The sequence below is a fragment of the Pipistrellus kuhlii genome, unplaced genomic scaffold (genome assembly GCF_014108245.1).
Source record: "Pipistrellus kuhlii isolate mPipKuh1 unplaced genomic scaffold, mPipKuh1.p scaffold_m20_p_5, whole genome shotgun sequence".
Classification (NCBI taxonomy): Eukaryota; Metazoa; Chordata; class Mammalia; order Chiroptera; family Vespertilionidae; genus Pipistrellus; species Pipistrellus kuhlii.
In genome coordinates, this window is record NW_023425551.1 from 63,446,196 (window position 1) to 63,470,418 (window position 24,223).

Genomic DNA, 24,223 nt, shown 5'->3' on the forward strand with positions numbered 1-24,223 from the left:
ATCCTCTCAGGAGTCTATATAATGTTACATAGACTCTTCAAAGTGTGAATTCTTTTTCAATCTAGTTTCTTATCCCCACCTTTCTCACTCCTCACCTAGTTACCCACCATCCCCCTTCTGGATTTCCAGGTTCTCTTAAAAAATTAGAAGGTCTGGCAGTACCGGATTTGAATACTCATGATGTCCATTACCCGCTAGATCTTCCAGCTGAGGCTGTTGGTTGGTTACCATTTTGTTATTGGTGCTTGTGGTGTCACTTACTTCACTTGTACGTGATAAGTGCTTGGCCCTGGAGGGCATTGGGGTTTATCTGATGTAAGGTATTAAAAAATGGTCATGCTTTCTGACTTGGTAGTCATCGTCTAGGAATCCACCCTAAGGAACTAATTAGAGATGTCAATAGAGATTTATATACAAAGATATTCATTACAGGGTTGTTTATATAATAACAACAACAACAAAATGCAGAGACCCTAAATGAAAATATGCTAAAATACAATGGTGCTATTTAAAAATCACACATAAAAGAACATGCCATGGGAAATGTTCATAATAAATGAAAAAGCAGGATATGAAACTGTTAATGCAGTATTATCCAGACCTTTATAAACCTTTCTCAACTGTTGGAAGAAAATTCACCAAAATACCAATGGTATTCACTCTAGTTTTTAATTTTATTCTGTATATTTTTCCGTATCGTATGAATTTCTACCATGAATAACTATTATGATCAGGAAAACAAAAATCTCTTGAAATAGTTAAGAAAGCTCTTGAGTACGTTTTCTGCTATTATTAAGTGAGATGTAAAAAATTGTACATGAGTCATTTGGAGATACGTTCTGTATGTGTAGAAACGTATTATACATACATTTATATACACACAGATAATAAAAAATGGGAACATTTCTTTTTTCTTTTCTTTCTTCCCCCCTCCTCCCTAGGAATTGTATATTTAGAACGCTACCTGCATATCATATGGTTTAAAGTGATGAGGAAATGATTGAAAGATGGTATTCAGCTATGGACTCTTATAGCTGACCAATTTGGATAGTGCTCCTAGGGAGAAAATTTCTTATGACTTCCAAATGAAGTCAGCAGTGTTTGGTGTCCTAAATCATGGATGCCAGGTTATGGATTCAACCTGTTTTAAGAGCTTGTGTTTAATTACTCTTGGAAGTTGTTTTCCTTTCTTTGTAACTTCAGTCATGATCATGATTTATTTCAGGATGTCCTGAAGAAATAAGCTCAGATTTTCCCACTTGTGTAATAAGGATATTGAAAAGATAGGTACATAGGTATTTTTCTGGCAACAGTTACAGGAACTTGCTGACCTAATTATTTATCTTTTGTTTAGTTTGACCAAGCGGCTGATGCTGAGATATCCTGGATTACTGAAACAGAAAAGAAATTGATGTCTCTGGGTGACATCAGGCTTGAGCAAGACCAGACGGCCGCTCAGCTGCAGGTTCAAAAGGTGAAAGGCATTTCCAGTTACATCTCAATTATCTGCTCGGCTAGAAAATGTGCTCGCATGCTTTACTTTGCCGAACTCCACTAGTGTAACTTGGTATTTTCAGCTACTTTGCCTAATGGTTTTCATTTTATTCTTATCCTCTCTCTCTCTCTCTCTCTCTCTCTCTCTCTCTCTCTCTCTCTCTCTCTCTCTCTCTTTTTAAATCTTTATTTTTGTAAATCACAGACATTCACCATGGAAATTTTGAGACACAAGGATATTATTGACGAACTTGTTAAATCTGGACATAAAATCATGCCCACGTGCAGTGAAGAAGAAAAGCAATCAATGAAGGTATAATCTTGTCTGTGACTGGTAGTGACACTCTTGAATAAAGGCATCTGTTGAGCTTTCAGCCCTAGGAAAGAAAGCACTTTTCCTTTAGCCACAGCTGCCGTTGAAACAGCTAAGTCATTGGTTGCAAATAAGGCGTGTTTCAAGCGGTCAAGAATAACAGTGAAAGGAATATTCCTGAAGGGAGTCACCCTGGGGCAATAATCTTTATAATCTACAGACAAGCGATTCAAGGTTGAGCCCTTGGTTAACTGGTGTGCATTAAGCATTCAATTAATGTTCGCTGCATTATTGCCATTATTATTGTTATAAATTGTTATTATAAGTGTCAACCGTTGTTTACATACTTCAGAAACATTTGGGCCTCTTGAGCTGGAAGAAAAACCAGAGTATGTGGTTCTCTCTAATACCAAAATTCATGCTGGAGGAAGTTACTGTAAGCTGAATAGGAGGGAAAATGAGCTGAGTCATTAAGGAAGCATCCAGTTTATGTAGTTTTAATGATTCTCTAAATTGATGGAAAACCAGCCGCATTGTTTCACATTCTGGCATCTGAAAAGCCTAAAGAAATGAACACTTCTAATAGGAAGTTATCCCATGGCAAAAACTAAATTATATAAATGCCTATGCCTAAGGTCATATTTTAAAGGATGTACATTTCTCTTAAGATATAACCTAGATGAGTAATACAGTGTATACTATATAGTAATACTTTCTCTTTTATTTATCCTCCACAATGGCAATTTACTTGTTTATAATTTAATCTTTCCTTTATTATTTTTGTAAAGATTCTGACATGGAAAGCACAGGTCATCACGTAATAATTTCTCTATCATTCTGTGGTTTATTTGACCGCTGTTGTGCTTTATCTTCTGCTATTAGTTCATGATATGGATTTATACCGTAATCTAGATCACTTTGACCACCCCATGAAACCAGTGGATAGCATAATGTTCTATATTTATTCTAAGACATGTAATTAATTTTGCTGACTACCAGTTCCTCTTATAATTTCATTAGTGGAAGGCAGTCTTTTTTTTTTTTTTTTTTTTGAGAAAGTAATGTAAATGTTACTAGATTCAGGAGTCATTTTCTAACCTAGAAGACACTGAATTTTTCTTATTATGTTTAGAGAAGTCACTGTCTTATAAAAATTTGAGGGAGGCCTTGTTTTTGTATTTTTTTATTTATATTTTAATGTTTTTCACTTAACATCTTTTTTGAGAAGTTATGTTATTAAATTCCATGATTTTTTTATGATTGTGTAGAATTCCACTGTATGAATATGTCATAATTTACCAGCCTGGTCTTCCACATTTTTGCTATTGTTTACATATGGATATGTATAGGGTTTTTTTTTTTTTAATTATTATTATTGTGTTAAAAACACTTAATATTAGCAGACACTGGAATATTATTCAGTCTTTAAAAGGAAGGAAATCCTGCCAAATGCAAAAACATGGATATGAAACAGGGCCTTTCTTTAATTTAAAATGAACTTTTTAATACATAGTCACAGTTAAAATATAAATAGTTTTTATTGATTTATTACTGTAACATACATTATTGAGTGTCTCCTCGGCACCAGGAGTCTAGTACTGGACCAAACGTTCTTGAGTATGTGTGCTACCTGGCCCACCTCACCAGTTACACACATTTCATCATCTTCATTTCTAGAAAAAACTGGACAAGATATTGAAGAACTATGACTCCATCTGCCAGATAAACTCAGAGAGATACCTACAGCTGGAACGGGCACAGTCCCTGGTTAACCAGTTCTGGGAAACATATGAAGAACTTTGGCCATGGCTAATAGAAACACAAAGAATCATCTCTCAGCTCCCCGCCCCAGCCCTTGAGTATGAAACTCTAAGACAACAACAGGAAGAACATCGGGTAAGCTCCATGCGAAAGGAATGCTGTATTCCCTACTGAAAGAGAATCATGATTTTTATGATGATTTTCTAACTATTGTTAGACACCTTACACGACGAGGACATTTTAGCAATATTCTGTTCTGGTCTGCACAGTTCGCTTACCTTAGAGTTGGCTTACCTGTTATCCAGGTTTACAGGAAGAAGACTCATGTGGGAAGACAACATTGCGTATGTCATTAATTATATCACAGCTTTTATGGGATGGCATATAGCATTAACCACCTGGGTATAAAAACAATTTCCATCTACAGTGTTAGAGAAATAAGTTTTTAAAGCACTTTTAATTTGTGCATCTTGATTGTTTTTAATTTTTATATTTTGACTAAGTTTTATATTTTATATGTACTAGAGGCCTTGTGTGTGTGTGTGTGTGTGTATACACCCACACCCACGCACACACATAAAGTTTAACTCACAATATATTACATCATTGTTTGAAGTATCTGACATACTAATCTTGTTTGTTTATTTTTTTAATGTATTGGCATTGGAGAATATCTCTAAATGAAGTATTTATTTAGAAGAGAGCTTAAGAGAACACTATTTAACACAAAAATGGAAAGTTTATGGAGTTCTCTGTCTAAATCATTCAGCAGGAGAAAGACTTACAAACTATGTAGAATTTAATTGAATTTAGTGTAAAGGTTTATTTGTGACAAAAATCCTGATGCCTGTCCATTGGATGATTTTTTAGTATAAAATGTTTCAAGGATTTCTTCTACCTCAAGATGAGATTTGAGTAGCTACATTATTAGCGTAAAATCAGTTATTATTATTGATTTAAAAATTTCAAAATTGAGTTAATATTTTTGCATAATTTTCAGCTTTCAAAACAAACTTATGATTTTCTATATAAAGAGAACTACAGAACTGTGTAGCCAAGTCTTCAAATTGTTCAAACTAAACTTTTCAGACTATGTTCCCCCTTCTAGAGCCGCTGTCCTCTGAAACTTCACAATATCTTCTCCAGCTATTTTTGGAAATACCTTTCAATTCATTCTAGCCAGGAATGAAAAATGGTTCCAAGAGCCATCTTACCAAATGGTAGATATCTTGAAGTTACATTAGGTGTCTCCAGCATACATAAAACTGGACTCTCATGGTAGTATAATGCTGCCAGGAGTCATTTTGTTACTTATGAAGCAAAAGACATCTCCTCTGGAGCCCTTTCTTCATGCATACACACATATACCCACATAGGCACCTAGTAGGTCTTTTCTTGTCAGTCATGAAATGGTTTTACAAAGGCTCATCTCACTGCTTCCCAAGCAAAGGTGTCTCGTAGTAGTGCTACACAGATGAGATCTACTTAGACTCTAAAGACTCAAGAACTCCTAGATCTCTCATGTTACTTGAGAGTCCCTTGATAATTCAAAGTGAGTGTGAGCTTGTTTTACAAACATGCCTTATAGAATATTGAAATGGAAAGGTGTGTAACACATTTCTTTTCCATTAGATTGTATGTTAGCCAATATAATCATCACCATCTCTTATTCTGTAAAGCAGCATGAAAATATGGTCTAACAATATGAAACAAAAATAAAAAAAATCGCAGCCTAGACCACCCAGGAGCTAGACTGCAGACATGACCTTTTCCACATTCTTATGTGCAACATGTTAGGTTAGATCCCCCTCCTTTTGTAAAAATTGAATTTGTGTTTACTTAGCTCTTTTGCAAAAGAATTTTGAAGTCACCTTCAGAAACACTTCAAAAAAAGTATATTACATTGGAGATGGTTAATGATCTAATGAAGTGATTCCCTCAGTTTTCAAAAGAATTTCTTGGTTGATTTTAGTGGGCACTTTTCATAAAAAATGGTATGTGGCCATCCTGATGATTCTTATTGATGAATGATAGAAATTAAAATATTTGCAGGATAAGGTTGGTAGCTTTTCTCTAGACTGTTTTCCCTGAATATAATTTCTCTCAGACAAGCTTTTATTTGGGTCTAGATAGCAAACAGTTTGGAGAATACCTGAGGACAAGGAACTGCTGATTAGGGAACCAAATGAATAATGTGGCATAAATGGAACACTCTCCAATGCTTTACAGAGATCAGCCTTAGAGAAACCTGCAGGCAATGACTGATCTTTCCCCTGGGAGTGGCTTTGGATTTGGCCCATGAAATACTGCCCAGTGGAGGTACTGGGTTCCATGGATTGTAGATATTCCAGATTTATTTGTCTCCCTAAAAAGAATGGGGCTTCATTTTAATTTCATACTCATTAATATAAATATCATTGTGTCATTGGTTAGACATTGTTAAATGTATTCATTTAACATGTTTTTCCTTAAATACATCTTATAAATAATGCTCATATACAGTTGTGTATTTGATATTGATTACCCTAGCATTCTTTAACATTTAAAAGTAACTATAAATAGTTCATTCATGTGTATATATTCATATGTCATATATCATATATGTACACAGACTAGATTAATATATATATATATATATGTGTAATATAATATACATGTACATACTTTTTATATTGATTTACATACAATTACAATGCCTTGTGGGCTTACCTCACCTAAGGTAACTTTATACATAGTTTTTTTCTTCTCTCAGCATTGTGGCTACCTTCTACTGAGGTTCTTACTTTTTCCTTCCTTCCTTTTTCTTCTTTCCTCCTTTCTTCCTTCCTTACCTCCTTCCTTCCTGCCTACCTCCCTTTCTTCATTTTTTCCTCTCTTTTTTTGCTTTTTCCCTTCTTTCTTTTATTTTAATTAATATTTGTATGTATTATGGTTGTGCGTAAAGAGGCATCAAGAGTTATGGCTTAGTCTCTGTTATGTTGGGGACACATAGTAAGTTCAGAATCTTTTTATGTAATATGACCCTTGGCTAATACTCTTGTCAAAATATATGATGCTATAAAATGCATAATGAACTAGAATCCGTTCTTTCCCTCAACCAACGTTTTTCATGTGTCCTCAGAAGGACTTTGACACGAACAGACTGCTGTTTAATCTTCGTGTCAGGGGCATCTCTTTCTGGCAAAGAGTTGTACGAGCCATCATGTCTTAAGTGCCTTGAGAGGGGAGGGTGTTTGTTTGGAGTTTCCTGCCAGCTGGATGCATTGGGGTTGCAGACAGCTGTAATATGGAGGTGTGACCCTCAGATACTGAGAAGCTGTTTGGTTTGTTATAGCAACTGCGAGAGTTGATAGCCGAACACAAACCTCATATAGATAAGATGAACAAAACTGGGCCACAGCTATTGGAACTGAGCCCAGAGGAAGGCTTTTCTATCCAAGAGAAGTATGTGGCAGCTGACAGCCTTTACAGTCAAATTAAAGAAGATGTCAAAAAGCGAGCCGTGGCCCTGGATGAAGCCATTTCTCAGTCCACTCAGGTAATGATGTGCACCAGACATATGATTGGGTTCTTTCAAACAACAGAGCATGGAAAGACATTTCACCGCATCTCCTGATTAAATTTCAACTAAAATCATTTCACTACATTATCTCTTGAGTATTGATATCTTCATCTCTGGGAGATGGAGTTTGCTTGAGTCTAGTCCTTATATCAATATTTCTTTGTCTGCTTATAGATATAATAAAAAATAATTTTAAATGACTTGAGAAATACAGTTGTCCACATTGTCCAAATATTTAAATGTGTCTATTCAGAATATAATGCAGTATTTGCCATTTGGAGAAGTAAAAGAAAGTGTTATTATCACTATGAATGAAGCACTCCCAAGAAGGCAATAAGAAAGAATTGAGCAAAAAAGAAAAGAAAGAGAAAACTCATGGACATGGCCAACAGTGTGGTAATGGTAGGTGGGAGCATAGGGCTGAGTGGAGGTAGAAGACAGCATAGAGGGGATAAATGGTAATAGGAAAAAGTGAAATAAAGTAGACAAAGAAGTAAAGAGTGAATGATAGATAGGCTGAATAAGAAAAGAAAAAATACAAAATTGGAAAACGATTTTTTCTGTTTTTGATATATCTTTTTTTAAGTTGCATTTGAAATTACCTGTGATTTCTATTTTCAAGATTTGGTTTTTATAAACAAAATGCTGATATTCAGTGGTCCATTTCCTATAATGTCGAGTGAGTGATGATTCCTTTAATGTTGAGGATAGTGTAGAATCTATGAATGAACACATTTTTATAACTTTGTTTCACTGTCTATGGTAACTTCACAAACAAAAGTTTAAAATGCTTGCATTAATCTGATTATGTGTTTGATCATGAATTAAATACAACCATTCATTTCAGCATCAAACATTTTTCAGTTCAGGAAACTTATAACTTAAGAAACTCCTTTAACCAAAACTGCCCATAAATTTCACATTTATTAATATAACTTTTCTAGGATGCCAAAAGAATCAGTAAAAGTGAATAAAACAACCCATTTTGATAGACAAACACCCAGATTACTTAACTTATTTTAAAACGTTAATTTGAATTAAGGTAACAAAGTGAAGCAGTAGATGAAATGCTCTCAGGTGTCCCACTTATACATTAAAATATACCATTTCTTAATGATTCACTCGGTTACTTGCTAGAAGCAATCCAGATTACGTAAGTAATGTGGTGCAGAGAAGGTCATGTCTGTCTGTGAATCATGGTTTCAGGATGTCTTGATACACCAGCTGGATATAATTCTTTGGATGGATGTGTCAACAAAAAGGACTAAGATTGAGTTCTTGTTTGTGACATTAAGTAGATGTGGTTTTGTATGTGTTGGTTTTTTGTTTGTTTTTAATTTTCACACTGGGTATCAGGGATCATTTTCCCATAAGTGACACCTTTATGTTACCACCAGTTCCATGACAAGATAGACCAGATTCTTGAGAGCCTGGACCGCATTGTGGAGCGCTTGAGGCAGCCACCCTCCATTTCTGCTGAGGTGGAGAAGATCAAGGAGCAGATCAGTGAAAACAAGAACGTGTCGGTGGACATGGAGAAGCTGCAGCCATTGTATGAGACTCTGAAACAGCGGGGAGAGGAAATGATTGCTCGGTCTGGGGGCACTGATAAAGACATATCTGCCAGAGGTAATGGATTTCAGGATAGGGAAACAATTGAACTTTAGTCTCAAGACAATTCTACATGTTCACGCTGTTGACCACAGTCCAATCGCATATCGGGGTGCCAGATTTTAGAAAAGGTATTACAAATACAACGTGTTTGGGGTTGGAGGGCTGTGTACATTAATCCCTTGTTAATGTCTTCCTGTGTTTGTAAAATAATCGGTTAAATACAAAGTGAGCCATTATACAAAAATCACTCATTCTCCGGACCTTTTAAACCAGTTGGTGAAAGCATAATACCAGTAAGATTAAGCCTAGGGATTGTTTTCCTCATTACTAACTACACTACCTTACATAGAATGGGTATTCTATCCCACTTAGCCACAGAAATGGCAACCAACCATGACTGCAACCAGCCAGTCTTAAAGACATGAGCTGAGGTAGAAAAAAACATGTACACAGGTTGGTGGAAATTCATGTTAAGAGCCAAACCCGGTTTGGCTCAGTGGATAGAGCGTCGGCCTGCGGACTGAAGGGTCCCAGGTTGGATTCCGGTCAAGGGCATGTACCTTGGTTGTGGGCACATACCCAGTGGGGGTGTGCAAGAGGCAGCTGATCGATGACTCTCTCTCATTGATGTTTCTAGCTCTCTATCTCTCTCCCTTCCTCTCTCTAAAAAATCAATAAAATATATATTAAAAAAAAATTCATGTTAAGAGTTGGTGTTGTATAGTCTAGAGCTTGAACTCATGTATAATGATGTATCCACCATTATAGTATCATACAGAATAGTTTCACTGACTGAAAATACTCTGCCCTCTGCTTATTCATATATATATATATATATATATATATATATATGCGCCCAGGATATACACCCTACATTGTTACATTCCTGGGACTGAACAGACATCTGTCCTTTTGATTTGGAGACCATAAAGAATATGTACTTAGGTAGTTATTTCCCTTTCCTTGGAATTAAGGAGACCTGATGAACTTGGAACTGGATGGCCTTAGGTCTCCCGTAAACTCACTTCCCCTTGAGCATCCACTGTCATCAGAAAAGCCTTCAGCCAGATGGAGCTGGGTGTCCTCAGATCTCACCTTTGTCTGAAATAGGCTGGGACTCACAAGACTGGGATCAACCAACATTTGGTCCAATTTTAGAGACCATATTGAATCACTGTTTCTGTGTGAACCAAAATGTTCTGCTTTCTTGCTGAAATGGGGCTGACATACTGCCTTTTTGATATCGTTTCGCTCCCTAGCTGTTCAGGATAAGCTTGACCAAATGGTTTTCATTTGGGAGAACATCCACACGCTGGTGGAAGAGAGGGAAGCCAAACTGCTGGATGTAATGGAATTGGCAGAAAAGTTCTGGTGTGATCACATGTCCTTGGTCGTGACCACAAAAGATACCCAGGATTTCATCCGGGACCTGGAGGATCCTGGAATTGATCCCTCCGTAGTCAAACAGCAGCAAGAAGCAGCAGAGGTAAGCAGAGTATCCCATTTAAAGTGAAGAAATAAGTTGTTGTATGTTGTAAAGTGAATTGCTTTGGTAAATATTCAAAATGACTCTACTGAAATTTATATTTGGTTCTGAAAGTGGAAAGCATAGTGAGATAGTAGGAGAATAGCACACCCACGCATTTTACTTCAGGCAGCATATATTTTAAGATTCCTCTCCATCCCTCCTGCTTCAGCCTTATTTCAGGGCCTCATTTTCTCACTTGTTTTCAAAAGCCATCCAAAGTGATACCCTTGCCACAGTCCCTTTCCTTGCCAGGCCTCTAGCCCTGCTGCCAGTCGTCTCTCTAGATCTGCTCTTGCTGTGTTGTTGCTTCAAACCCCTCAGAGGCAGCCACTGCCTACGGATGAAGTCCAGACTCCCTGGGCAGGGTCTCTGGGCCTTTATATCCCAGCCAGCCGGTGCCTATGTATCCAAAGCAATTTTCTTCTGCTGCTCCTATGGTGGTACACACAGGGGCTTTCCCCCAAACTGTTGTGCTCTTTCTGGCACCTGCATCTTTGCACATTATTATTTCCTCTCCCCAGAATGTCTTTCCTGTCACTCTTCTGGCAAATCCCACTCAAACTTCAAGATGCAGTTGGATAGTTGCCGTCTATGGAAAATCCTTTCTTGTTTCCTTAGCAGAGCTAGTCGGTGTTCTCATAATACTTCCTCAGGCAAAGGACTCTATGCATAGTGTGACTTACCATGCATGAGTGAAATAGTCATATACCTATTTTTCTTTGAATGCTCAACCCTAGTTTAGGGCTTGTCTTATGCTTGGTAAAGGCTTCTTGAATTAATATAGTTAAGCAACAAGATAAAAGCAAAGATAGAATACTGGATTTCAGTTACGGTTTTTTGTTTGTTTTGTTTTGTTTGTAGTTTACATATACTAGGGTAAAAATATAAACCCAGAGCTAGATTAGCCTAAATCCGCTAAGCAAATACATTAATTTGTGTGAGGTCTTTGAACTCATGTTTTACTTATGCCTATTTTAAATGTGTATTGTCAAACAAGGCAGTTTGAAAAACAAAATGTCTTTGTAAGTTTTATAAGTATTGTTGTGTTGATGCTTTAAAAAAAGTTGTTCTGGTATTTGTTACATAGAAATATTTCCTAAATATTGCCCTTTTAATAAATGTTTGATATTTGTTGCTCAAAGGATGTTTTTATTTCTTAAAAATATTCTTCTGTTATCTTTCCTCATTGAAAAGATTAATTGCAGAGACTTAGAATAGAGAAAGAAAATGGAAATTGATTATAACCCCACCTCCTAGAAATAACTGCCATGAATGCTTGTGTGCATCTTCTTAGTTTCAGTGTGGTTTTGCTTAAAATTCTACGGCTGCCATTTCTTATTCCAGGCCATCAGGGAAGAAATAGACGGACTCCAGGAAGAGCTGGATGTAGTGATTAACCTGGGCTCCGAACTCATCACCGCATGTGGGGAACCCGATAAACCCATTGTCAAGAAGAGTATAGATGAGGTACATTTTCTACTCTTACCAGGATGCTATGTTTAAAGGTTTATTCACTAAGGCATATTGATAGAAGTAGTTGAAAACGTATGACAATAAAAGAGTTTTAATGTTTCTGTTGTAGTTAAATTCAGCATGGGATTCTCTCAATAAAGCTTGGAAGGACCGGGTGGACAGACTGGAGGAGGCGATGCAGGCTGCCGTTCACTACCAGGATGGACTGCAGGTACGGGGATTCGGGTGGACCTGCTGGGAGAGGGAGTCGTGCTGACTGATGTCTCCACATCTACACACTGGCACCACGGGCGCCTGCAAGGGTCCGTGCAGTTTCCTCCTCTTACTCCAATCCATGTTTTGCCTCTAGAAGATATTTCTGGCACTTGCAATATATATAGATTTATATACACATTTAAATACATTTTTACACACACATTCAGTGAAAAGAAGTATTTTAATTTTTCAAGTGAAAGTAAATATTCCCTCACAGTCTTTTTCATAAATGGCTCAGTGCCAGGCGCTGGCATGGACCTGCGTCTGAGCTCTGTGCTACAGTTGAGTGGGGTAAGATGAATGGAATAAACACCATCTAAAATATCACCAAGTTTCACCAAAGTCAGAAGTAAGGAAATTTGATTTGAGGCCAGTGTTCCCCCAAAACAAAAATAGGTTTCTATTTTATTAGGTCATAATCTGTTGTGTAAAAAGGGTTTTCTTCTCTTTTTTTGATGCACATCGTTTCCTTTAAAAGCTATTTTTCAGATCCCTCTGGGTTTTCATTTAGTTTATTAGCCATTTTTAATTAAAAAAATACTAAAAATTATCTTGTCAGTTGAGGCCTGGTTTGGGCTGTTTCTTTCCCCACCTTCCTTAACTTGATTCCATTTTCTGTCGTTAAGGCTGGCAAGAGTTGAATCTTTCTTCCCTTCTACCACATGGAAAAAGCCTTTCTAAGTATTTCCATAACACCAAGTGACTATTATTTTTAAAGCTCAGACGAGAACGTCTTTTCCTTTTTATTATGCCACTCCACTTCTATATTTGTAAAAATAAATAGCGTAAGCCAGGCTTTATGCCAGCTGAAAGGCGTGTTGAATTTGGAAATAGATGAAAAAATTCACTACAAACAAGCCCTTTTTATTTCCCCCTCCACAGCTTTCCCTTTCTCAACCAAAGTGATAATTCATCGGTTAGATATCCGTGACTAGTAACTAACTAATTGAGGCCCAGCTCTCAGTCTGTGAGGCCAGATCATGATTTTCACGTACTTTGGGAAGTCATTGAGTTGTGCCCTCCTTCATGGCTAGAAATGTTACTGTCACCACTTGCAGCCATTTGACCTCAGGAGCCATGAACCATAGGAGCCACAGGCTGAACACCATGATTCATACAGTCTCATTACCACTGCAGGGGAAACAAGGTCCATCATAGGTTAGCAACATCATCTGTGGGACTGAAGGGCACCTTGGCTTACTAAATAGCTATGTTTAGCTGGAGCTAGAGGTTGGGAGCTCCAGAAGTTCCAGAGGTTTTGAGGTTGGCTGTAAAGTAAAATAAATTCTTATTTCCCAGGTTGCTGCTTAAGTTCTTAGAGTTTATCAGTGGTAACTTTAAAACAGATATTGCCCTGGTCGGTGTGGCTCGGTGAGTTGGTTGTCCTCCTGTGCACCAAAAGGCTGCCAGTTCAATTCTAGGTCAGGGCACATACCTGGATTATGGGCTCAGTACCTGGTAGGGGAGATCAGGAGGCAGCTGATCTGTGTTTTACTCTCACATGGATGTTTTTCTCTTTTCCTCTTCCTCTCTAAAAAAAAATCAATTAAAAGTCTTAAAAATAATACCAGATATTTCCCAAGGATTCCCCCTACTGTATGGTCTGGCAACTTCATTAAAGTACAAAATAATTTTGTATAGTCAGTACCCGAAAAAAAAAAAAAAAAAAAAAGTGAGTTAAGCCTTTTTAGGATGCTTATATTACCTAAAAATAATAAGAAAAATAGGGAATTTTGAAGTCTATGTTGCAATTCAGAATAATAGTCTTTAATATTAATATTAATCATTATATATGCAGGATTTTTACACTAACCTAATTGATATTGAAGGGTTTAGTTGAGTCAAATATTTATTTTCCTAAATGCCAAACAATAAGTTTTTTGATTATTTGAATAAGTATTTGAGTTTGAATCTTTTTCTTCCAACATATTTATACACTCTGCTTTTAGGGGGACATAAGAGAGTACAGAGAGTTTTATTTCCTGTGATTGAGTTTACAAAACGTTTTTCTCAAATGGGCATTTAAAGTTCTTAACATTCTAAAATTCTATAGAATAGAATAGAATTTCCTTTGTAAACTTGGACACATAATTGGAGGTGACATCTATTTCATATTTTGGACAACTGTTGCAGTATATTGTAGCTTTTACCTATTGAGAATGAACCATCTTTATTATTTGTAAAATAGACTCATTGCATATTATCTTCACAGGCTTTTCTATAACATCGAGATATTGAAGCAGTTTCAGATGTAGTTAGAATGACATGTGGACTAATGTGTTTTTTCAGGCAATATTCGACTGGGTAGATATTGCAGGTGGAAAATTAGCTGCAATGTCTCCAATTGGAACAGATCTTGAAACTGTCAAGCAGCAGATTGAAGAGCTGAAGGTATGGCTGAGGGATAATTTGTCAAAGACTTTGCTTCTGTTTTTAAGTTCTTCACTCACAGGGTTCTCTTTACATAACTGTATTTATTTTGCATAATTGAGGTATTACATTTTGATTATGAAACTAGTTTATATAGTACCTTCACCTGTTAACCAGTATATAAGTGTTCCTTAAATAAAGGATATAAAAATACTAATAGTTTTCTTCTTACTAAATCAGTATCTGTTTACTTCAGAAAAAAAAAAAAAATCAGAGAATACAAAGAAGCAAAAAGTTGGGTTTTTTTGGCTACCCAAACTGTTATCTACTCAGAGGCACACTTGAGATATAATTTATAGCCTTTGACATATCCTCTCATGGGGGGGCAGGGTGAGGTATAGGGGTCATGCTTTATATCAAACATATGAGATAAAACTGTAAGGATTTTTATAGCTTTATTATTCAACAGTCTGCTATTGTCAATATACATAGAGCAACATTTTTATGTTCTTCATTGTGTTCAGAATAATTCATTTAGTCTTACAGGCTGAAGAACCACGTATAGGACAATTGTGTTTCTCAAAATGTTTGTTTATCATCTGCTCTCCTCTCTATTTTTTTTTTTTTCCTTTGGGGGTGAGGGGGAGTTCTTCATCTCCAGTTGTGAAAAGGGCTGGACTGTTTCCTCTTAGAATTCCTCTGAGCTGATCATTTATCAAAGTGGAATCGGCGATTTCCTTCCGACTTTAGGTGTCCATCCATAGACACATCACACCATTTCCAATGAACTCTGTTAGATTTTTATATAAAATTATGATTTGGCTTTAAAATTGTAGCATTTTCATCTACAAGCGTGATATAGAATATTTTGTTTAGAAGAAGAAAAAAGTGGGGATTTTTGGAGAAGTTTACTGTTACCATCATTAGATTGGGATTTTATTTTAAACTTTTTTATATGATAATATAGAAACCCATGACATATTTTATATACCCTTATGGCTGTGGAGGGCTATTTATTTTGGACATTTGCATGTATCTCGGTGGTTTTCATATAGCTGGTGGGTTACGAAGGCTCTCTATGAAATGAGGTTGTCTGAGATTGCATTTCAGTTCATTCACTTTACTAGCTAAACAATCTTGGGAAAGTCATCTAACTGGTCACACTTCTGTACCCTTAGTTTAAATTGAGGATGAAATTATTTTCTTTATTAGTTTATGGAGAGTAACGTATATATTGGTTATTATTTTTTATTTTCATATGCTTGGAAAAAATTAAGGGGCTGCTTAGTTATTACTTACCATTTAATGATTTACTATTATACATTAAATATTTTATGAAAGGACAGTTTCCTATTACAAGCAACCGTTTGTTAACCTGTATTGGTTGGCAAAGGCAAGATTACCAATATGTGTCAGTAGCACTGGGAGAGGGAGAATAGTGTTATTCTGAGTCAGCAGTGGATGAGTCAGAGGGAAAACTAAATATTAAATGAACACAACACAGCTATAGAAAACAAGATGTTCAGTGGATGTAATATATGTGTATATTTTTTAGGAGTAAATATTAATTTGAATTTCTTAGAGATATTTTTCTGAGTTTTTTATATGTCTATAACATTTTGTTTTCTTATTTGCTATAATTTCAAAATTCATTTATTGAATATATATAATTAGATATTGAATTAAGTTTAGCCCTGAAATTTGTTATTTTTGTTGTTGTAGAGTATAAAAATGAAATATCAAAATTATAAATAGAAATATCTTTTCATCAGAAAATAATGAATAAAGGAAAAAGAATTCCCTTTTTTGGGAATTTATTTGGTAAACTGTGTGTTACATTTTAATTCCTATTCACCCTACTACCCAATAAGAAGTATGAGTTATAATATAGGTCTAACCCATAGAATTATTTTTGTTTAAAGTTATGGAGTTACAGCAAATTTTTCCTGTATATCTCTTTTAAAATATAGCAATTTAAGTCAGAGGCCTATCAACAACAGATAGAGATGGAAAGACTGAACCATCAAGCAGAGCTTTTGCTGAAGAAAGTAACAGAAGAAAGTGACAAACACACTGTTCAGGACCCATTAATGGAACTGAAGTTGATATGGGATAGTCTGGATGAGAGAATCATCAACAGACAGGTAAATACCAAGACTTTTGTTAAGAATTTATAAAATCCCAATTTTATGTATTAATGTAAAATAATTATTAAAAACTAAAATTAGGTGATTACGTAAACTTTGGAAGCCCCTAAGTTCTCTTATCTATAAAAAGCTAATATGCAAAGTGTTCCCTTGGGAGTTCAATTGCTCACTATGGTGTGTGCTGAGCACTGGGAGGTGGTGCGAAATGAAGGAAGGCCCCAGCCGGTAGCTGGCAGCTAGGGAAGGGAGGCCCTGGGCAGCAGCTGGAAGGAAGGCCCCAGTTGACAACCAGAAGACCCCAATCGGCCTTGATAGCCAGCCAGGCCTAGAAACCCTACCCATGCACAAATTTCATGCACCAGGCCTTTAGTTTGTTTGTTTGTTTGTTTGTTTATTTCAGGCCTCTAGTTTAGTTAGAACTCTCTCTGCCTGTCACATGCCATTTTTTAACCATAAAGTGTTTCAGACTTAGAATGTAGAAGCTTGTGACAATTGGGCTTCACTGGATATGCTTATAGACTTATGCTGCAGGGAACATTGATTCATTGCCTTTGTTTTTATAAATATACTAGAGGCCTGGTGCATGAAAATTCATGCATGGAGGGAGTCTCTCAGCCTGGCCTGCTCCCTCTGACAGTCTGGGAGCCAACAGGGTTGGGAGGCAACCTGGTGATCAGGGGAAGACAACGCTCCATCACACTTCTGCTGCTGCCACTGCTGGCAATGCAAGCCTAGGCCAGCCCTGGTTACCTGAGCCTCAGGCCAGCCCTGGGAGGCTGGGGGCTGAGGGGACTGGGGAACTCTGGAGGCAGGTGTGCAGAGTGGCCAGACCTGCCTGAGGGTGGGCCAGCCTTGCCATGTACCTGCCGCCCCAGTGGGGCTGAGGGGACTGGGCACTGCCATCTTGTGGATGAGGGCAAGCCATCTGTGAGGGTGGGGCAGTCAATTAGCATATTCCCTCCTTATTGGCTCTGGGTGCTGCCATCTTTGCAACAGCATGAGGGTCAATTAATATATTTCCTCTTTATTATATAGGACGTTATGCACTATATCAGGTTTGTACATGGATTTATTTTATCTCTACTTTTTTGTAGCATAAGCTGGAGGGTGCCCTGTTAGCCCTGGGGCAGTTCCAACATGCTCTGGACGAACTCCTGGCGTGGCTGACTCACACCGAGGGCTTGCTAAATGAACAGAAACCCGTGGGAGGAGACCCTAAGGCTATTGAAATCGAACTTGCCAAGCATCACGTACGTAGCTGTGGTTGCATTATTACGTTTCTTCTCTATACATTTCCAGTTTCGTCAGGTTTTTTTTTTTAATGTTTCCTTATGCATTTTAAATTGTCATTTTAACACAAGTTCATATTTGAATTTGTAACTAAAGGTTAAACTACTTAAAACACACTTCTTAAAAATATTATAAAAATGTTTTTCTCGTTGCTCAAGGGAATTATCAAAAACAGCAAGGATGGGAAATTTTTGGCTGAATTTTACTAGGGCTCAGGCAGGTTTAATTCCCTGATCATACCTGTCATCGCATTAATGTAGCAAAGTTTCAAAAGTTGTTGAGAATAGCCTAATAAGTTATAGATTCAAAATGTTATTCCACTGTAGGTAGTGTGTTTTTTTCTTCTGTTCACCCTGATCTCATTTGCTGCTTGAGTGGCACATCTAACATACCTCTATCTGTTTGTCTCTCATTATGTTGAGGCTTGCTTTTCTGGCCTTTTGCATTCCCAGTCTTTTTCTTTATGAATTAGGTCTTTAACATATTATGTGTAAAAGAGTTTTCATGTCCTGCACTAGATTTAAAGCTTATAAATTGAAAATTGAGATCTTCGCAATACAATTTTATATTATTGTCATCTTTGTGACACTTAGTTGGTAAATCTTAATAGAAAGTTCCCTCCCTTAAGTCACTAGGCTTACTGAATATAAGGTTATGTGCTCAGCAGTGTTATTCCTGATATTCAACAGCCTTTCACAGAACCTTAACATTCATACCAATAGTGGTATCTTAATTAAGATTAGGTCCTAAATTCTAACCTTAAATAAGATTTTTTGATTGTCAAATGGAAAAAGTTTGTTTTACATATTTAGTAGCATTTAAAAGGAAAAAGTATTTTTTTTTAGCACTCTAAGAGTATGATATGCAGTTTTTGACTATTTGTGCTTTAGTTCTCCTTCCATATTTTTCCCCAGAATAATTTTTCCCTAATTTAAAATTTTCTTTCTTTCTTTCTTTCTTTCTTTCTTTCTTTCTTTCTTTCTTTCTTTCTTTTTTTTTTTTACCTTGTTCTGTCTATATTTGTAGTCATTGCCCAACCACATTTGATTAAGCAGTTATATTATGCATCATTAATATTTTTAATTTAATGTCATGGCTAAGGGCAGTAATGACTGGTGAGGCTGACTCTGCACGTAAACAAAACGTGTTTATTCTCATAGTGTGAGTTTATAGCATTTACATTCCATAAACTTAGCAATTGCCCTAAAAGGTCATATACATCAGTGACAGGAACTTGGTAGAATACAGTAGAGGTGGAAAAATGAGGCACTCTGACCCAGTTATTTGGGCGAGGGATGAGTTAGGGACCTTTTATTTCTGTTCGTTTATCTTTGTGCATTAAAAATGGATCTCTTTCTCCTTTCATTTCTCAAAGGTCAAAAGTTAAAGGACTTAGAATTGCCAGAACAATTGTTGGAGGAAGGGAGGAAATGTTTCCATCCCCTCCTGCCTTTTTCTCTAACTCCTAAGCTGTGGCTTATATAGGACTTGGACCATTTAAGAGAATGACTTTTTTAGAATCATTTTTTACATTTTGGCTACAAGGATATTTAAACCTGACCTTACTCCCAATGTTAGCATGCCTGAGAGCATGCTTATTATAAAGAAGATTTCTTACTTAGTTGATTTTTCAGGCTTTGAAAATCACTCCCTCACCAGATACTTCAGAGAATGAGTATATACAGTCAGAGAAACAGTGATGGTTGGTGGGTGGTACCCATCAGTGAAAATCCTCCAAGTCCAGATGTGAGATGCCTTACCTAGGACCGGAAGTGATGTTTCTTTCTCATGGACAATCCCGAGTCAGTGAATGGAGAGAAGGATTATTACTAGTTTTTATTAACATTCGAGGAAGGATTTGTCTGGTTCTCAAAAACAAAACTACAGTCTTCTTCAAAGGAAACTATTACTCAGCTATATTTGTTCTTTAAAGTGTAAATCTTGCCATTCTTTTCAGTATGAGAAAATTGATCTTTTTAGCCTGGCAGTTGCATTCTGTACTGAGCCAGGCTCGCCTATGTTAGTGCACTGAAGTGTCATTAACCCATTCTAGTATTTCTGCCGTGTAACAGAATAGGAGGACATTATTTGCTGGGATATGTAGCAAGCAGTTCATGTGTATTTTCTAGTAAAAGAATAGCTCGAATTTGGAATGTCGGGCTTGAGAATCCCCGATATACAGTGAAATAAATCTATTTCCCTTTAGTGCCAGGGCCTCCTCCTAAGATGCCTGTCAACTTAGCAGTCAATTCCAGCACCATTCCAATGAGAAGGGATAAAAGAATATTCTAGGATCATTTTCCCCTTCTAGAGTGCTAAATGTAAACCCTACTGCCATTTATCTTAGAAATGTAATAATTTTATATTTGAAAATGGATATATAAAAATAAATATCTCTTAAGTTGTTTACTTGCAACATTAAAATTAAGTTCAATTAAAATGAGCTTGAACCATATGAATACTTTTAGAGCCTTTTAATTATAATGTCTGTAATACTTAATGTCATCCATTGCAAAGCTATTCTAATGGGAAGAACTTGCATTGGTCTCCCATAATCATTTCAGGGATGTTGGGAGACAGGAAAGCTGCAAAGGTAAGGGAAAAGAAGTCCATCGTTTTAAAACTTTTTTTTAGTATTGATATTCTATGTAGATGATGTTTTTGTTTCAAAATGCTTCAAAACCAGGAAACAAAACCATTGCATTAAAAAGGGATGCTAACATAAACTAGCAACCATTGTGTTATCTTAATATTTTCAGGTGCTCCAAAATGATGTGTTAGCTCATCAGTCCACAGTGGAAACTGTTAATAAAGCAGGAAGTGATCTACTTGAATCAAGTGCAGGAGAAGAAGCAAGCAGCCTTCAGAACAAGCTAGAGGTTTTAAACCAACGCTGGAAAAATGTTTTGGAAAAAACAGAGCAACGGAAGCAGCAGCTGGATGGTGCCTTGCGCCAGGTGAACGAGAGAATGCGTTCTGAAACTGTCTATCGTCCTCAGGACCAAAAGAGCATGCAATGCTTCCGTTGGTTTGCAGACAGGCCCCTGCTTAATTTTCCCACCTCAAGGAGAAGTGTAAAAATAAGTGGGATAAAGAGCGCTGATGAGAAGGCTCTCGAGTTCTTAGTGTAATAGTCTTATCTTGTAGCGCCCTCCTGAAGAAGAGAGGTAGTGCCAACCTGGTGGCTGGCACCTGGCTGTTCTTAGGAATGCAGAAAGAGACTCAGCAGGCGGGATTGTTTAAACCTTGTTTTCGGTGTGGAAGCGACAGTATTTACGGCCCAAACTTAAAACTCTCTGTCCCTCTAGGCCAAAGGGTTTCATGGCGAAATTGAGGATTTGCAGCAGTGGCTGACCGACACAGAGCGCCATCTGTTAGCATCCAAACCCCTGGGAGGTTTACCAGAGACGGCCAGGGAGCAGCTGAATGCCCACATGGTGAGTGTGTTGTTTCCTACAGCTCTAGCCTCAGATTAAGAAACGAACCATCTTGTATGGGCCCTGGTGAAAAGTAAATCGTGGCAGGAGGTCTAAAGGATATAGAGTTTTACAGCAGGAATCTCTGTGTGTAAGTGCTAGAAACACCATTTACTGATTTAACTTTTCAAATCTGAACCTATTCTTTACTTCAAAGGTTGGTGTGTTCAGAACATGGAAAGAGGTTTTAGAAAGTCTAGACATTTTTTTAGAAGTATACCTTCCCCCCATAAAAATGATAAACTTGTATGGGTAGTGATAAACGTTGTGTAAATTAAAAACTGTTGCTCTTTGAGTGAAAGGAAAAATTCCTTCTCAAGTAATCAGAATTGACTTAAAAATTACTGCTGCTAATCATTGCATTTCCAGCTTGCTTCACAGAAGCCTGGAAAATATGTTTTTGTCCTGCTCACACAAGGTCACTTAACTTGTTTTGCTGGTGACAGGGCTGCATCTTCAGCTTCATGCTGGACCAGATAGAGACAAGAGGAGGCTTCTGTTTGTCCAACCGCAGCATTCTGCTTCTGGGCTGGTCCCACCCAGGTCCTGCGGCCCTGTCAGTGCCAAAGCATAAGGAGGGAAAAAATAATTAGAATCAAGTCTCTGGCTTTCTTTCACAGAGATACGGGCTGACAAATTGAATGTAGGCTGCCTTTGATTTATTGACATTTGTTATTCATTTCCCATTATAAATCAGCTCTAAAAGTTCTAAGTGAAAACAGCCTGTTTCAGAGTTTGAAAACGAATCCTCTAATTCTTACACTTGTGAATTTGCATCAGGAATTCATTTTAATATTCAAATGCTGATAATTAGTATCTTATGGAATAAAAGAAGTAGTATTCAGGAATTTGACAAAAGAAATGGGCCACTGAACATTAAAGTCTGCACTCTTTGGCAGATGTCTAATGCTGTTGTAAGAGCTTATTAAAACTGTACTTATTTGGAAATAATTTGGAATTTGGTGATGTGGGGAGCAAGCAACCATCTTGGAGGTTTTATGAAGAAGCACAACAGAGTTAACATCTTATTTACTTCACTGTAGCCATGAGGAGTTAAAAATAAATCTTACTAATCCATTATGAAATTTTCTAGAAACCTTTCATGTATCTTCATTATTTTAGAAAATTATTATGTCTGTGATTATGTTGTTACTGTTTTCATTTGGTTTATTTTTGGTGCTACAAGTGACCATTTGTTCACTGAAAAAAATAATTGACTAAATAATAACTTTTGGGAGTGTTTGTTTTTTCCATAAAACCTGACTGACTTCCAGATACTTCTTTACTTTCCTGGAAGTACCACTGTAGCTATTACAGTGTTCATTAAATATAAGTATAATAGATTCTTGTACAAACATGCCTGGAAGTAATCTCTAATAAAATGTTATTAAAATGTTAAATTAGAAGAATATAAGTATGAAATTGAACAGCAAAGAGCTTTTCTTTAGAATACTTTACTTTTAGGAAAATATTAGATATTAGCTTATGTGGTTTGGGTGGGATATTTGCTATAACCCGGCATAATTTACCAAATTATAGATATTCCAAGATTTAAGAGATTCTAAAGGGTTATTGATATTTGTAATGCATTTTTAGTAATATTCTTTTGATTTGGTTGTGTTAGTTGAAGAAAACCAGAAAAATTAGAAGACTATAGTTTCCTGAGATTTGGCTATATTTAAAACTTTTGCTGTAGGATTAAAAGTTTTCAATAGGTGATAAGGTCAATATGTTTAGAAAGGGTTTTTTTAAGGCTTAAGAAATTATAAAGTTTTGAGGATGGAAATGTTCTGCAGTAATTAGTAATAGTTGCACATCCTTGTGAATATACTAATAAAACACTGAATTTTATACTTTAATATGAGCGAATTCTTTGAATTACATGTCACACTTAAAAATTATGAAGTTGAAAATGTTAGACATAGAATATATAATTTTTCAGTTGGGGAGCTATGATTTGACCAACATTATAATCTAATCAATGGACTACAACTAGTCTTAATATTTTTATAGGAATGTAACTCTTGTTTCATTGATTTTAAATTCTGGATTTATTTAAGCAATATTTTTTTAAAATTTTTCTATAGAAGATACACATTGCATTCTAGTTGAAAGCTTTAAAAATGTTATAAGTGAGAGTAAAATCCTCAAAGTACTACAAGTTTGGCTTTTTTAATTCCAAAGTCTTAATAATCAATTTAAATGTCTTACTAAATTGAGTCTTTATTTTCTACCCACTGAATGTCTTCTGAACCCAGAATTAAATTATACCAAAAATATTATAGTTATTGTATTAGCTAGTCCCAGGAGAGACTTAAAACCTGCTTTTCAAAGGAGGAAGTCAAGGTTCAATGAGGTTAACTTTTTAGCCAAAGGTTGGTTACTATACAGTGAAGCCTTTCTCCATAGCATTTAAAATACTGTTTTACAAACCTTCGCATGCCAGAATGGGTTGGTGATGGTGGCAGCATTTCTGAGATTTCTCGGTAGACAGTATGGCTATAGGTTTAGTTGTTTCAATATAGTGAAGAGTTATGTCTCAGGGTTATGCTGTATGCTGGATAGAGATGAGTATATGATAAGGGGCTTGGGTTTGATGAAATGGAATAAGAACTCTTAGACTTTATTCTCTTAAAGAGTGATATAACTTGGGGGTTGGGGTATCTTGATAGGAAATCTGTGCCGCCTTTGATGTGAAAGAAGAGACATTTAAGAGTCTGATGCAGAAAGGCCAACAGCTGCTTGCAAGATGCCCTGAATCTGCAGAGACAAATATTGACCAAGACATAAATAACTTGAAAGAAAAATGGGAATCAGTGGAAACCAAACTCAATGAAAGGAAAGTATGTGCCTTGATTAATATAATAGAATGAATGTGTTAGTTGTTTTATTTCATGGGTTTTACCTTATCTCTGAGTAGCAAGATCAGTGGGACATTTA

At 36.4% G+C, this 24,223-nt stretch overlaps 1 protein-coding gene across 32 annotated transcripts in view; it reads left to right on the plus strand.

Moving 5' to 3' along the window:
- DST (dystonin) overlaps positions 1-24,223 on the plus strand; it is a 419,024-nt gene that overhangs the window by 359,156 nt on the left and 35,645 nt on the right. For all 32 annotated transcript variants that reach the window (XM_045573100.1, XM_045573106.1, XM_045573103.1 and 29 more), the window contains 14 exons: positions 1,355-1,474; positions 1,700-1,807; positions 3,485-3,703; positions 6,903-7,106; positions 8,528-8,759; positions 10,004-10,230; positions 11,617-11,739; positions 11,855-11,956; positions 14,290-14,391; positions 16,341-16,514; positions 17,612-17,767; positions 20,567-20,764; positions 21,116-21,244; positions 23,956-24,126. In XM_045573100.1, the coding sequence (XP_045429056.1) occupies positions 1,355-1,474; positions 1,700-1,807; positions 3,485-3,703; positions 6,903-7,106; positions 8,528-8,759; positions 10,004-10,230; positions 11,617-11,739; positions 11,855-11,956; positions 14,290-14,391; positions 16,341-16,514; positions 17,612-17,767; positions 20,567-20,764; positions 21,116-21,244; positions 23,956-24,126 (2,265 nt within the window). The remainder of the gene's footprint in view (positions 1-1,354; positions 1,475-1,699; positions 1,808-3,484; positions 3,704-6,902; positions 7,107-8,527; positions 8,760-10,003; positions 10,231-11,616; positions 11,740-11,854; positions 11,957-14,289; positions 14,392-16,340; positions 16,515-17,611; positions 17,768-20,566; positions 20,765-21,115; positions 21,245-23,955; positions 24,127-24,223) is intronic.